The sequence below is a fragment of the Misgurnus anguillicaudatus genome, chromosome 23, assembly GCF_027580225.2.
Source record: "Misgurnus anguillicaudatus chromosome 23, ASM2758022v2, whole genome shotgun sequence".
Taxonomy (NCBI): Eukaryota; Metazoa; Chordata; class Actinopteri; order Cypriniformes; family Cobitidae; genus Misgurnus; species Misgurnus anguillicaudatus.
Window position 1 is genome coordinate 18,201,308 of NC_073359.2, and position 16,460 is coordinate 18,217,767.

General features: G+C 37.5%; 1 protein-coding gene across 4 annotated transcripts in view; it reads left to right on the forward strand.

Moving 5' to 3' along the window:
• The window catches only part of celf5a (cugbp, Elav-like family member 5a), a 290,692-nt gene that overhangs the window by 160,862 nt on the left and 113,370 nt on the right, over positions 1 to 16,460 (forward strand). For all 4 annotated transcript variants that reach the window (XM_055216725.2, XM_055216723.2, XM_055216724.2 and 1 more), the window contains exon 3: positions 5,530 to 5,578. In XM_055216725.2, the coding sequence (XP_055072700.2) occupies positions 5,530 to 5,578 (49 nt within the window). The remainder of the gene's footprint in view (positions 1 to 5,529; positions 5,579 to 16,460) is intronic.

Consider the following 16,460-nt stretch of genomic DNA (forward strand, 5'->3'; position numbering starts at 1 on the left):
ATTACGCCAGCATTTTATGGCCATGACAGTGACTGGTTAGGGATGAGAATCCATAAACCCTATCCGAAAGTCCAATGCGTTTGAAATACATCTCACTGATGGTGTTTACAGATGTGGGGCAGTTGTGAAAAAAAGGCAAATTGTATCCGCTGCATTTCCTTGTAAAACACACTTTTTTATTACGAGGCATTGCATTTGCTGGGTTGCATGCATATTGCGACGTGTTTAGAAATGCATCTATTCTGTCAGTGGACCACATTTTGCCAGTCTCAGTTTATGTTTTATGTCAAACGATTTGTTTGGGATGGTGTATTTCGCAAATAGCCTCAGTTTGTTTTTTTTATTACGCCCGAGAACTTCTGAGAAATGCTGTTTAGAAAATTGAAACGACTTGCGCAAAACAAAAACATCACATTGCGTTATTTTAAACAGTCAACGGTTGCACTCTGGGCCGTGCTAACTTAAGAGAGCGAGGAGTGTGTGTGCAAGACAACGCAACTGAACTCTAACCTTCAAAAGAATTACATATTTTTTCCTTATACTCAATGTACAAAGACGTAGACCCTGCTAGTTATTATTTACGAGGGATAAATTTATGGAATAATTTCTCAGAGGAAGGTTATTCGTTTCCTCAAGGTGAAAATGGATACGTTTAACACTTAATGAATCTGGCCTGGGCCTCTTCCTCATATATCAGCATGTTATTAAGGCATTTTAAAATCCCATTATGGTGTTTCTCCTTGAACAAGTCATGCTTTTATGGGATTGGCCTGTCTTTAAAACTGACCTTTTCACTTCTCCCCCCGCAATTGGACGGTTAAAGAAAATATGTTGAGGATTGAGAAAAACTGTTGATGCTGGCGCCTCTCAAACATTTTCTTGGCCCTTGAGTTGCAATCTGCATGTGACAAAAGTCACTGCAGCATTCAGAAAGGCTTAATTTCAGGTTACAGATGGCTGGGGAAGCAGCAAAGGGCGCTTTTGCAAATTTGGATAATCTTGTTGCAAATCTCACCGCAGCTCTTGGCCCTTTTTCATTCAAACCGGGCCTGCTGTGTTGCTATTAGCAGGATCGATAGAAAGCTCCCGCTTGGATTACAGTGCTGAGGAATGGATGTTATAAAGTGTAAAATAGGCCTTAAGGACAGAATTTGTCCTTATTTTAAAGAATTAAAGACACAGTTTCCCCAAAAAGTACAATTTTGTAATTTTCTCACGCTCATGTCATTTCAAAACTTGTATGACTTTATTTTGTTGAATGTGAAATGATACAGTTTGAAAGATCTTTCAAGCTGTTGTATTCTACACAGGGAATAGTGGATGGTGACCATGGGGAGTCCACATGCAAAAAAAGAAATGTACCCTACCCGAATCACTTTTTTTCCCAAACCCAAGGTGCATAAATATTTTTTTTCTAGAAAGACCCGACCCGAGACAAACCTGGAAAAATTAGACCCGAGTCGGACCCGACCCAGTAGCAATTCAGCAATCCAGTCAGACAGAAAGAAACCCTGCAAAAATGTGCATTTAACATTGATTGACAGGTCTGGCTCACAAAAAAATTTACCTACCGGCAGCCAAACAATGTCGCAAGCGGAGGAGGGGTTGGAAAAGTTCTCGATGTACACACGTGAGATAGTTTGGGTCTTTTTGGGTTTGTTTGGCAGAAACACATTCATTTTAAATTACTTGAGACCCAATCCTGCAATATTATTATTGACCCGTGTCTTGAAGCACACATAAAACTTTTAGACCCGAACCGGCTTGGGTCTCGGGTCTGACCTCAGGTTTTTGGATCTAAGTGAACCCGTAAAGACCTCTAGGGCCAGATTTACTAAACGGGCAAAATAGCGTGAGAGCGCAATTCCAAAAAGAGTTATAATATTTGCCGGTTATTAAAGGTGACATAGAATGATTGAACGGGGTATTTATCCTTGTTCTGTGATGTGACATTTAGACAAAAAAAAATTAGTTTGGGTCTATAATGCCTTAGAAGCTTCCTAAAAACCTCTCCCGATAGCTCTATTACGGTGGGGGATTTTAAACAACTGGTTTTGCATCTATTTGGCTCCCCCTACTGACTTAACTTTCAATCTCATTACTGATTGGCTGACTTTGCTGCCACTCAAAAAATGTAGCCAATAATTTTAAAGTGGAGGGGCAGTTAGATGCCTGTGATGTCATAAGCATCAGTTTTTCAGATTGGGCCGTTTTCTGGCTGACATTTCTAAAAGAAGAATTTCTATGACACTGAGATGTTTAGCACGTTTAGCACTTTTTGTATGTTTGTGAATGTGGGTAGACTACCATTATTCAACAAAGACAAAGTAAAAATGTTTTTTCATTCTCTGTCCACTTTAACTAAAAAGGCGCAAATGAAATATCACAGGCGCAACAGCTGCTTTCCATAATGACTAACGCAATCTACTTAGGGGCTGGACACAACAAAGCTTTTACGCCCATGGCCGGCGCATGTTTTCAATTGATTTCAATGGAAACTCAGCGTTTTTCAAATAAGCAAGCAGCTAGCGGGTTTTTTCCGCGCTGAAAACCGGCGCTCAGGTTTTTTAGCGCTCAGCGCTGAATGCCGACAGTTCAAAAATGCTCCGCTTGTCAATGTCAGTTCTCACACGACCGTCCAGTTACAATGGAGAAGGGGCGGGACATTACCACAGCAACCAACCAGCTCACAGCTGAAGTATCACAGCTAACAAACACACAACTGGAGAAAGCTGGCACCCAGCTGAAAAAACAGCTGGCTACGGCGTTGTCAAGGCGTTTTCAGACGCGTTTTAAAAGTTTTGGTGTGCACAACCCTTAAGATCAGTGCAAGTTAATTCAGGTTCGCAAAGAAGCAGAGCTGATGAGTTGCACCTGATCTACTAACGCCTGATGCGCTTGAGTTCAGCACCACGGACATCACAGCTAACGAAGCCATAGCACACTAAAACAATAAGTTTACAAAACGTTTTGAAACACCTGGTATTGTGTGACTCCTCTTTTATTTCCTCTAGCAAATAACAAAAAGGGCTTGTCAAACAATATTTTGGAATATGTTCCTCTGGTATTCCAAATAAACTGTTAGATGTTAAACAAATCCTCTGCCTTGTACCACGTCCCTCTCTGATGCCTCTTTTATCAGCTACAATTTCATTCATTTCAAGTTCAAAATTATTTAAGATATGTTTTTTCCGGCTTTAAATAATGGCGCAAAAAACAGTGATATCACATGTGCATTATTTATTCACGTTGCTTAAGTCATTTAAATAATCTCCTCCCATAAATTTTGCATCTGAAAGGGAAATTCCTAGAAATGAGGTCAGTTGCAAAAATAACTAGACCACACCTTTTCAGTGCTAATTATCCACCTCGCTTCTTTAGGAAATCCCGGAAATCTCGTAATTTAACTCTTTCCCCGCCATTGACGAGTTATTTCGTCAATTAAGAGTAAACATTTGCATGAAAAAAAGTGTCCCTGATGAATTTTTATATTAATCTGTATAATCTGTATTACCATGATTATTTTACCCAATTTATAAAACAAAATGAAGCAAAAAATTATTTACTAATTTTAAACTGTGTATGTTTTGATAATTGTTCTGAAAGTTCTTTCACAAAAATGCAATTATTTCAGCTTTTTGCTAAAAAATATTTTTTTAAGAAAAATATCCATATTTAAGAGTTTATAAACGGAGACAAAAATATAGATAGGATAAAAGATTTTTCCCGTTTTGTTTGTTTGTTTGTTTGTTTGTTTATTGTTTGTTTGAAAGCAGGTCTGTTCTTTCATTGACGGGTATTTAGTCAATTAAGAGTAAACGTTTGCATGAAAAAAAATGTTTCCCTGATGAATTTTTATATTAATCTGTAATACCGTGATTAGTTTACCCAAATTATTAAAAAAAAAATGAAGCAAAAAATTATTTACTAATTTTAAACTGTGTATGTTTTGATAATCGTGCTAAAAGTTCCTTCACAAAAATTTGCACAAAAATTTAGCTTTTTGCTAAAAAATATTTTTAAGAAAAATATTCATATTTAAGAGTTTATAAACGGAGACAAAAATATAGATAGGATGAAACATTTTGTTTGTTTGTTTGTTTGTTTGTTTAAAAGCAGAGGGTCTGTTCTTTCATTTGATATTATTTGTATGTTTATATATTTTCAGAAGAAAAATTTCCTGGAAGGCATTTTGTTAAACTTTTGTGAAAATCACAAATAAAAGCTGGCGGGAAATGAGTTAACGACAAAACGATGTGTGATATCCGTAGTCACCATTCACTTTCAGAAACAAGCAGCTTGGTCATTCTGTGATAAATAAATAAGTTTTTGTTCCACATAAGAAAGTTATATAGTTTTAAGGGTTAAAAGTTGATTGAATTTTTGTTACTGGGTAAAATATCTCTTTAAGTTCCTTTTATTGTTTAACCATAAAACTCTTTATTATCAAACTGAATTAATCAGTTTTATGGATATTTACGTTTTACTGACAGTACTAAACAACATAAATCAGTTTGTAGTTTTTTTCATTCTCACCAACATTGTTTTGAAACATGAGATTGCAAATAATGTTTTATATAACAATACTTAAAACACTTTCTGATGTACTTCTCCTAAAAACGAACTTTTCCCACTTACAATATTCTGCTCTGTGTTTTACATTATATATCCAGGTTGGCGTAAATGGAAACACAGACAAAGTCTTTGAACATCCTTTGATGCTGCAGCAAAATCCTTTGAATCCTTGAACGACGGACAGACGAAAAACAAACAAAACGAAATCGGTTTCGCCCGACTCTGTAGAATACAAACAGCAGCTGAGAATACTTCAGACTTTACAGGGATAATCGAAAAAAAATTGCTGCGCGAAACACACAACACAAAAGCTGTGATGACAGAGGCTTCTAATCCAACAAATGCCATTCTTATCAGGCTTTAGTAGATTACTGTGGGCTTCCAGCCACAGAATCCCTCCGTCCCAGACACTTTCCACAGCCTAAGGGCCAGAGATCAATAGAGGTTCATTGATCCTGCTTCCTCTAGTGGTTGCCTTCACTTTAATTGTTGTTGCATTTCACTTGTGCCGTGCCACCACCCATAAACGCCGTAACCAAGCGAGCCGCAAAGCAAATACAAAAACGCTCACTGATCGCACATCACCAATTAACCCCAGGATTTTATCTCGGAGTATGGACAGAAGTACTGTATCTAACCACACCCCGTATCCCTAACACCTCACCCCCAACCCAAGGAAATCACGAAGTGGCTTTGGTGTTTCAATCGGATGTACCATTTTTGTAACTATCAATGTTATATAAAAAAAGTGTGTCTTTAAGCTACAGTATAAGTGTGCTTTTTGGCTATAATGGGATCGATTATAATCTTGATCATAATCAGTATTAAATGTATAGTTAGTTTTGTAGTACTTTGTAGTAAACTTTGCAACAAAAGGCATAACTCGCACAAATCATAGCTTTTTGTATTTTCATTTAATCACATGTATTTTCTCTCTTATTTCTCTTTTCATAGATGACCCGACCCATCCAGGTGAAGCCAGCTGACAGCGAGAGCCGTGGAGGTAGTGTCTTGATCTTTTTTGCTATTATCTTCACCCACTTTTTCATGTATGTTAATGGTGCACAATTAATATTTGACCATTTACTGGATAATCTTTCCTACTTGCTGTATGTGCATGTGATTCGCCTCTCGTATCGGACGCCAATCTCTACCTGTAAGCTATTAAAAATATGAATACCTCGATACATTTCAAATTAATAGTTGCCAGTAGTACAATATAAAGTGAAGCGATGGTAATCGTACAGCACTAATGCATGTGCTCTACATTATTCCTGCTCACCTGCTTTCCTCTCTTCTCAACTCTGTCTGTCTGATGGATGTCCAGATTATTCGTTTTAATTAAGGAGGCCGTGGTGCTAGTGAACAGAAAGGAAGTCGCTTCTGCTGCCTGTCTAACCTTCCTCCCCTTGCCAAATCCATTAACCACATACTGTAAATTAAAAAGTAATTAGCTTAGATATTGGAACGGGAGACCTAGCCCTGAACTCTCCGACTTGATGTCTGGTCAAATTTAGGAGCTTATTGTAAACAAAGGGTGTAGGTGCCATAGGGCCGGAAGTTGGTGAAAGGGAAAGACCGGCGGATGCACAAAGTGCCAACAATCAATTATATTGAAGGACATTCGCCAAGATAATTTACTTAGTGTTCGGTCTGTAGCATGCGGTCTGACAATTAGTGCGAACAGATCTGCACGTATGTTGAGATGCCTACCCACGTCACAAGGGGGTGATGTGGTGGTCAAAGAGGTCTTGACGGTTTAAAGGAATAGTTAAAAAAAACTAAGCCAAACACAATCAAAGTTAAATAATATCCTGGCTTCTCGTAGCCTTGTAATGCAATTGAATGGTAAAATAAAATGATCTGTTTTTATGTAATTTACATTTGTTATGACGCGTACGGTATATAATGTAAGGGGCTGGACACACCAAAACTTTTAAACGCGGCTGAAAACGCCTTGAGGACGCCGAATGCCAGCTGTTTTTCAGCTGAGTGCCAGCTTTCTTCAGCTAAGCACTTTGGTAGCTCTGATACGTCAGCTGTGAGACGGTTGGTTGCTGTGATACTTGTCCCGCCCCACCTACACTGTGATTGGACGGCCGCGTGAGATCTGACATTGACGAGCGGAGCTTTTCTTCCAAAGTTGAACATTTCTCAACTCTCTGCGCCGGTTTTCTGCGCGAAAAAAAACCGCTAGCCGCTGGCTTATTTGAAAAACGCTGAGCTTCCATTGAAAACAATTGAAAACATGCGCCGGCCGCGGGCGTAAAAGCGTTGGTGTGCACGCCCCCTAAGTTAACCATAACAGCTCTAGATAACGATACATTTGTGAGAAAAAATTATTCGTATTTTAAGCATATTTAGCGTTTGTTATGACGTGTACAGTATGTATTGTAAGCCAACCATAACAGCTTTAGATAACGATACATATGTGAGAGAAAATATTTCATATTTTGAGTGTATTTAGCATTCGTTAGCATGCGTACAGTTTGCAGTGTAAGCTAACTATAACAGCTCTAGATAGCAATACATGTGTGAGAGAAAACAATTTGTATTTTGAGTGTATTTAGCATTCATTATTACGCCTACAGCTAACCATAAAAACAATATACAAAAACAAAATACATTTATGAGAAAAAAAATCATATTTCGAGCGTATTTTGTGTTCGTTATGACGTGTACAGTATGCAATGTAAACTACCTCTAACAGCTCTAGATTCAAATATGGCAACACGTTAACAATGTAAAATCACATTGGTTCTTGCTATCTCATTAAAAGTCATTATTTGCTTGGTGAGGAAACATGCATATGAAACATGCGAGAACCAATGCTATTTTAAATTGTTTACGTGCAGCCATATTTGAATCTAGAGCTGTCATAATGATAACCGAATACTAAATATAAATAGTTTTCTCTCACAAATGTATTGTTTTACTTCAGGAGAATTACTTTCATGATGGATGGATGCTCTTTTTAGCTTCAGCTTCTGGATGAGCTATTGAAAAAAATCGCCCACAATTCAATTGCATTACAAGGCTAAGAGAAGTCAGGATATTATTCAGTATAACTCTAAAGGAAGTCGGTGGCATGATGGTAAATGATGGGCCAATTTTCATTTTTGGGTGAACTATTCCTTCAAGCTGACGTTTTCCATGGCTGTCTATGTCAGTGGTTTGTAACTCCAAGCTATTCAGCATTTAAAATTGGTAAATTATCCAAAACATACTTCATTTCATATTGTTTAAGACTTTTTGTGCTGCTTGCCCTTGAAAGTTTAGCGCCACCTGCTTACAGCTGAGAACCACAGGGCTACATAGCTAGGTCTAAAGTGAGGGTATATACCAGACCTCCTCCAAACGTCTTCCAGAAACATCTGCAAAATAAATAAATAAAAGCTCCCAATATGGTCACAGGGCAGAGAAAAGAGTCTTTGAGAAGACCTGCTTCGAGAAGCCCAGAAAACCATCACAAGCGATTTTCAGTAGTTCATATATGTGAGTGCCACATCCAAATGGTCAAACCCGGCAGTAGTCAAGCAGGCCTTTGTAGAGAAGATTGATGCCTCATAAACCCTCATTGATTTTGCCGTTGTAAAGGTGTGTGTTCGCATTGACTATGACACTTAGCTGTCTTTGGACTTCTTTGTGAGTGGCCAGCCTTAGGGCTCCCCAGGCGCCCGTTGGACTTCCTCGGGTCCCTTATTGCCTTTCTCTTGGTGACCATGTTGGAGATGGAGAGTGTGCTTAGGTCAGGCCCAATAGTTGCACATCATTTTAAATGAACAGCTCGGAGTATCACCCCAGGAGCAATCCAGCACCATTGTGACTTTATTGGTTACTGGGGATTTCCTTCGAACCCCAGACCAATCCTAGAGTTTTCTGCTTTGATAGACATGCTATTGCTTTTGGCAGCGGTTACATGCTGCGTAGCGATACGTGTTATAGTTAGGCACGTTCTCCGATCCCTAGAGTGGTTGAAGATTCATGCGTGATAACTTAATTATGTTTCTTTCTGTAATGGCAGGGTGGTGCCCGGATGGACAACGGCTACTCTCGCGGGTACCATTGGGACCCATGGTGGCTTTGATACTAATTACTCTCGTAATCTTGTTAAGTGTATGAAAGGTCACCGTACCTGTTAAAGAAAAACAAAGAAAGAGACCTTCTAAACCTCAGTGAACCTTCTCCACAAGGGCTTCTTCTGTCAGTGGTTATTAAGTCTACGGAGCTAATGTGATTAAATTGTCCCTCTCGATGCTTTTTTTAATCATTTCAATCTGCATGCGGCCGTGGATTAGAAAGAATCTCCTGGATGGGTCACTTGATTGACACGCCGCCTAGGTAAATTAATAATGCGATGGGTTATCGCGAGAAAGACGTGCAAGGTACAGTGCCCGATTGAAAGGTTGCAACCTTGAATTTATGGGGGCGGCTTAAGTGGTTGTTACCATTGTCAACCACATGCAATTATCTGCATGGTAATGCATCTTAGCGTTATCTTTGCTGTAATACGGTGTTTCCTAACCTTTATTTGTCTTACGTTGTGTTCCTATACAGGCCTATCAATTATGCGCAAGCTCATTGACTTCAAACTAGAAATGTAAATGAAATACTGCATAGTATTAAGCAGTTTATACAGTAAGGGTTTGGGAAGAATTTGTTTAAAAACATAGTTTTTTATTGTATAGGTTTAATAAAGCTTAACACTTAACATTAGTTAATGCTATAAAATACACTGTAAAAAATTGCTGTAATTTATGCAGCTGGTTGCCAGTAACTTTATATTTTAGATTTAAATGTATGTTATTTATTGGAAACAGTTTGTTTAAAGTTAAATGAACATTAAACATTAACAAGTCTTTATCTTTACATAATAAAACTGTAAAACAACAGCCTCATGTAAAGCATTCTGGGAACCAGAAATCCTCATCAATCTTTTTCATTTTTTTCCTTCAGATTTTGTTTCCAGAATGCTTTGCATGAGGCTGCAGGGATCGCAAAATTTTTAAATCCCTGGTAGCACTTCGGGCAGGCACTCTTCAGTTTTTATTAATGCAAGTAGCCCGAATAAAAGAGACATTACTTTTAATGTAGAATATTGAGAAAAAAACATCTAGCAAAACACAAATAAGACAAAAAATAAGAAAATTTTTGATACAAATACAAATATTTGCTTCTAACTGAACTGAAATATCTGTAAACTTCATATTCTGAATCTAAAATATTAACTGAAGTCACAGATAAGAAAATGCCACTCGATGAAGGCATGGCACAGGGTTTCCTCACACTGTAAAAAATACTTTGCTGCCTTAAAATTTTTTGTTGAATCAACTCGGATTTACAAGTCATTTCAACTTACTATTATTTATCTTGACTAGAGATGAGTTGTTATAACTACTGGCGAGTTGTTATAACTTATAAAATTAAGTTGACTTTCCTCAACTATATTTTATAAGTTGTGACAACTTATCTCTGTTGACATGACTTGTAAATTTGAGTTGATTTGACAAAAAATTTTAAGGCAGCAAAGTATTTTTTACAGTGCACTTAGTTTTCATCACAGGCCAAATTTTGCCAATTCAAAGTCTACAGGGACACTGACCACAATGTTTGCTCTGCTATTTTATTTGTATTTTTTTGATGCTGTTGTTTTTTAACAAACAATTTTTTTTGAATTTGCATGCAAGCCAACTGTTCCTGCTGATCTACACTGGATATACTCACCATTTAACAGTAGTTTAATGGGTCGCAAAACTCACAGTTGGATTATATAATTTTTTTTTTTAAATTACAGATTGGATCATTTTTACTATCAAAAAATAGAGGCTACTGTCGCTTTAAGAGCGAGTTCTGCATTGAGGCACTAACAGTATACTGTAGCCTTTTTCGTAATTCTCTTCACTGCACATGCAATCTATATCTTGCTCCGGGAGATTTCATTTTTTACGTGAGGATAATAATGAGGAAATTTTGCGCAAATCAGTACTATTTTCTTCCTGTAATGTTACAGTTCGCGGCTTCGCGAAAGTGAAAGTAAAGGCGATAATAGGCGATAATTTAAATAGTCAATTCTTGAATTACATACACCAATTACCCATCCAAATATGTGAGAGAATGCATAAGCACTTAAATATATTTTGTAAGTCAAGATAATGTTCATTTAACTTTGAACAAACTGCTGCCACAACATACATTTAAATCTACAGTAAATTACTGGCAACCAGCTGCCAGTAATACTGTAATTTCTACAGAAATTTTTACAGTGTAAGAAAATAAAAATGTTGATTTCCACATGCTTTTAAATAAGATTACATTGTGACTCTGGACCATGAAACCATTGATGTATGGTTTGTTAGGATAGAATAATATTTAGCTGAGATACAACTATTTGAAGATCTAGGATCTGAGGGTGCAATATTTGAAGAAAGTTGTACAGATGAAGTCCTTGGCAACACATATTACTTATGATAAATACATTTTTATATATTTATGGTATGAAATTTACACCCTACCAATCTGGTAACACTTTACTTGAAGGGGTGTTGATAAGACATGTGTCATGAACATGAAGGAGATTTCATTCACATTTATGACAACTGTCATTTGTTCAATTATGTCATTATTAATGCAAAGAGGACATTGTTTGAATTGTCTTGTTTATGTCAAGTTGTCATAACAAATACATCATAACTTGTCATAAATCTGTCATTAACATGACATAAAAAACTAACAGAACTTGTTCTTCCTCACACAGAGGGTTCTGATATAGAAGAAAAAACTAACAAAACATTAAATGATTTAATTTCATGTAATTAACTTTGCAGCGATATGAACCCAACGCTGTATGGCTTAACCCATCTTTGTACTGTTTTTATTTAATTTTAGGTGATTCGGTCTCCAAATGCAATAAAAGATAATTTTATAAATTTTAATTTTTATTATTATTATTATTATTATTCTTATTAAATGATTGATTTTATTTGTTAAACACATGGAGGAAACTTAAAAAAAAACATTATGAACTAAAGAATATTCATGACGTTGTTATAAAACTATTTGACAGAGTATTAACACTTAATGACATTTTAATGACAAGTTGTACTACTGTAGTTGAGGTCAAGAAAAATATTCATGACGTTGTTATAAAACTATATGACAGAGTATTAACACTTAATGACATTTATAACGACAAATTCAATTTGTATCACTGATAAAAAGTGGTTAGCTATGTTTTCTTGGTAATGTCAAGCTGTCATGACAAGTTGCGATGTGTTGGTTAATGTCAAGTTGTCTCATAAAATCTCCTTCATGTTCATAGCACGTGTCATGTCATGATTATAAATGTGTCATGTCAGTCTTATGAACACCCCTTCAAGTAAAGTGTTACCAAATAGGTTCATGGAACATCATCTTTATGTATTTTGGACATAAAAAATGTATAATTTTGACCCATACAATGTATGTTGGCTCTTGAAACAAATACCTGTGTGACTGGTTTTGTTGGTCACATTTATGCAATTTGTAGACACATTTATCTAAAGTGACCTTCAGTGCTTTTAAGTTATACATTTATTTTTGTCAGTTATAGCATTCCCTGGGATTTGAACCCCTATTTGCTAATTTATAAAGTAACTTAAATTAATAAATTCAAATAAAACTCTTGTTAATTTCTATTTCATAACTAATGTTAGCGAATTGAATTTTATTGTAACATGCTACCAAACAATGCAAAACCCCTGGAACTTGCTGAGGTTCCTCTGTGGTCACATCTATGTATCCCTGGTTGGGAGTCTGGGCAAATATATGTCTATAAATTTCTATGTGGCTGCTTTCGCTTTTTTCATTTGATTGACAACTCCCTCTGTGCCGCACCGGCCATTTTTATATTAGTCCTTACCTCCAGATAACAGCATGTTTGCCTTATTGAACACTTTTATATCCTTGCTCTGTTATGCAGCGTGTGTCATTTAAAGCAGCTTTGGGGGACGGACTGTACGCTCACATACACACACTTTCTCCGGCTCTCCCCTGGTATCTCTGATATGAAACAGATTGATTTTGCTTCACGGGCCGGCCTGATGACTGGCACTGGCTGGATATGAAGGTGGCTGCTATTGCTTTTTGTAAGGCTGTTCAATGCCTCTCGGAGGCTTTCGAGCCCTAACACAGGATAAATCAGCTTTAGTCGCTTTGATCCCCCACCAACAGCAGCCACCTTGTCTTTTTTTCTTTTATTTCATTTCTGTAGCTCAATTCAGAGTGGAAATCATTTCGATGACAAGTTTCGTGTCTTAATTTCTAGAAATAACACGGAGTCAATCGGCGTAGGCTGGTTGGTCCAACTTATGGATTTTTCCAAATAAGGGCATCCGCAGGGACACTAAAATCCTTTGGCTGCCTTACCGTGTGTCTGATATTAAATCCTAAATTGTATCAAATGCAAATGCGTGTTTCAACCAAGGTGGTATATATTACGGGTCAATTTTCCCCTCAGTGCCTTGACTTCCCTCCTAAAAAACAGCTTAAACCAGCCTAGGCTGGTTGGCTGGCCCTAACTGGTTTAAGATGGAAGTAGCAAAACCTACTTCCAGTATTTAGCTGGTTTAGCAGGCTTTAGAGCAGCGTTTCTCAAACTTTTTCTGCCATTCCCCACTTTGGAGGTAGGGAGGGGTTCCGAGCCCCAGCTGTCCCCAATCACCCCCCTACAAAATGGTAATCAAGTAGGCTTTAAGTTTAACTGTTGAAATGTATTTAATCACATCATATTGTAGAACATAACAGCATTAAACACTTTCAATAGAGACAATTAACGTGCAAATATATTATCACTTTGCATGAAATAAGACTTAAAGTAAATAATAATAATAATATTGCAACTTTTTGGTTGATTAGGTCCACTGTCTATCTTGGTTTTCTCTGCTGGTGGTGCCGAATTTCCAGTTTTCTTTTCATTCTGTGTCACAAACGTATCCATTGGTAACTTTTATACCCACTACAGCCTATACCTCCTAATATTAATAGAGATCACAAAAATGACAACATTTCCTCCCGTTTGTCACGCCCCACTTGTAATGTTCTTATTCCCCACCAGTGGGGCCCGCCCCACACTTTGAGAAATGCTGCTTTAGAGTAAGGTGAACGTTTTTTAAAATGAAAAGCAGGGACATTTCCTAGTTTAATATTCAAAATATAATTTAAATCATATTTGTTACTACCTATGAATTAAAAAAACGGGAACCAAACCTTTTTAAATGTTTTTCTTTTCTTTATTGTTGTGGGTTTGGAGGACAGAACGGGACATCTGGTCACCTTATTTTAGAGTAGCTTTGGCTTTAATTGGCTGTAAGATCAGCTGAAAAAGTATTCAAAACCAGCCTGGGAGATGAGGATTTTACAGCATGGTTGCACTGGTTAGGTTTACTTCACTATAGCACTTCTTCATGCTTATGTTATTTCCAGTGGACGAATAAGAATGCATGAATTTGCCTGAATGTGACAGTCAGGGGTAAATGTGGAGTGTGGCAGCAAGTGGGGTGAACACCTATATATTTTCTGCTGAGAAAATAAGATCATCAGAATACGACGTCTTGCATGCACATGCTTACAGACACGTTAGCGCTAGCTAAAAGCAGAAGTAGACGGAATAACCCCGTAAAACGCAGAAAACGACAAGCGTGGCGGAAGTAATTGTAGCTTTTCCTTTGGAAAGGAAGGAAAACTCTAGATTATGCCTTTCAATTACACCTAGGTGGTCCAAATGTAGAAAAAATATATGCTAATCCCCTTCACAGAGGCATGGGCTAAGTCGCATGGAGAACAATACAAACCCAGTTGGATTGGTTTTTAAACGAGTCACCCATACACATGGCTAAAAAATAACGCTCTGCCATAAAATATAATTTAATACAGAGCTTGATGTAGAACTACAGTTGTTAGGGTGCTTAGAATGGGCTATGGTTGGGAAGTTAGCAATGTTTTAAGTGTTTAAAGGGCGTTTTGCAGGTTAAATATTTGATAATAAACATTTAAACTGTTATCCATTGTATTTTATGTTGTTGGGTATCACAAAAGCCGAAAAAGTATGAAAAAGTACAGCGGTTTGCAATGATTCTCTTTTCCCCCACAATGCACTGTATGACGTCACGCTGGGGGAGAATTTACCAAAGCCGCCTTGAGAGCATTGAGAATGACTATAGAAAGACGAGTAAAGTACAGTTCTGATAGCGCAGATTATATAATTACATAGATAGATAGATAGATAGATAGATAGATAGATAGATAGATAGATAGATAGATAGATAGATAGATAGATAGATAGATAGATAGATAGATAGATAGATAGATAGATAGATAGATAGACAGATGGACAGATGGACAGATGGACAGACAGATGGACAGGCTAGTATAGAGAGATAGGCAGACAGCCAGATAGCATAACGTTAGCATATCTTTGTGTAGAAAGTAAACAAACAATTAACATACTCGTGCATGCTGGCTTGAGGGGGTCCATGATCCTGCCTGAAATGGGTGTAACTTTATGCGAACTTCAGCACAAACGGTTTTGGCAGCATGTCTCTAATCCTTGAAGGTGTGTGAAGCACGTCACGTCTGTTCGCGGGGACCAGCGACCCAAACGCACTCACTTTCTTACAGCCAGTAGCGGAATGGCAATCGGGAGAGTCGGGACTTTCCCGGTGGGCCGATCTGATAATAGTTATACATTTCGAGTTAACACCGTCTGGCGGCGTGATGTGCGGCCGGTTCCCGCAGCCCGCTGGTCAAACTGTGCAGCCTCTCTGCTCAACAAAGTATATAAAAGTGCTCAACCTGTTCGGCAGGTCCAAACATGTACAGGATTTATAAAAATATGGTGATCAATGAGCGGTTCCTCCTCAAATGGCATAGCTTGTCGTGATGTAAAAAGCCGCCGAACGCCTGTTTATTACAGTATGTATGCGGTCGGATCCGAGTATGCTGCAGCTGCTGACTGCTGCTGCATATGAAATGATTGTGTGATTGATTCGTTATAATCGCATAAACAATATAACAAAGCATCCTTTTATTTCACAAAACAATATATTTGAGATATTATTTGATAGACTAGTAAGTGTGGATTAAGGATGTTTAAAAATCTCTAGCCTGGTGGTCAGGACATGAATGGATCAAATCAGCAGATTTGCGAAGTTTTATTTATCTCCACATATATCATAAATAATAATTAGCATGGTAACTTTGCAGTATAACACATTATATATTTCCTACGATGTATATATGATTTCCAAATTATATACGTAAGTATTAAACAGCAATAAATGTCTCATCTATCTCTATGGCTCTGGCTGAGTCCTTCTCCACTTCTCCCCAACGTGACGTCATCGCAGAATTGCGTTAAAAAAACCGTTAATACCAAAAACGTAAAAAAAGTGGTCTTTAAGACCATTTTTGAGACATTTTAAAAATTATAAACATATCTTGAGTGATTTATTTACCCATTAATCGACAGTGGTGGTTAACCTACAACACGCGAGCAGGGGAATTTACGGGTTTGAATTGACGCAAACTACAATAATGGAGAGAGTCGTGGCTTGTGTTGTTAGTACATATGTAAGGGCTTTCTCTAATTCAGCGCAATTGATGAAATAAGCTTGTACAACTTTTACGCACTTTCAATATAAAACAAAAATAAAAGGCAGAGAGCAGTCACATTAGTTGTATTAATGAAACTAAAGACAGTGCTAAATACTGTGGGCTAGCGCTAGAAGTCTGGATTGATGTTAAAACATTGTGCTCGGTACATCACAGTAGATCAATAGGTGGAGAGTAGGCAGTCTTTTGTGGCTGCTCGAACGCATAAGACCACATGCGCATCTACACCACACCAACCA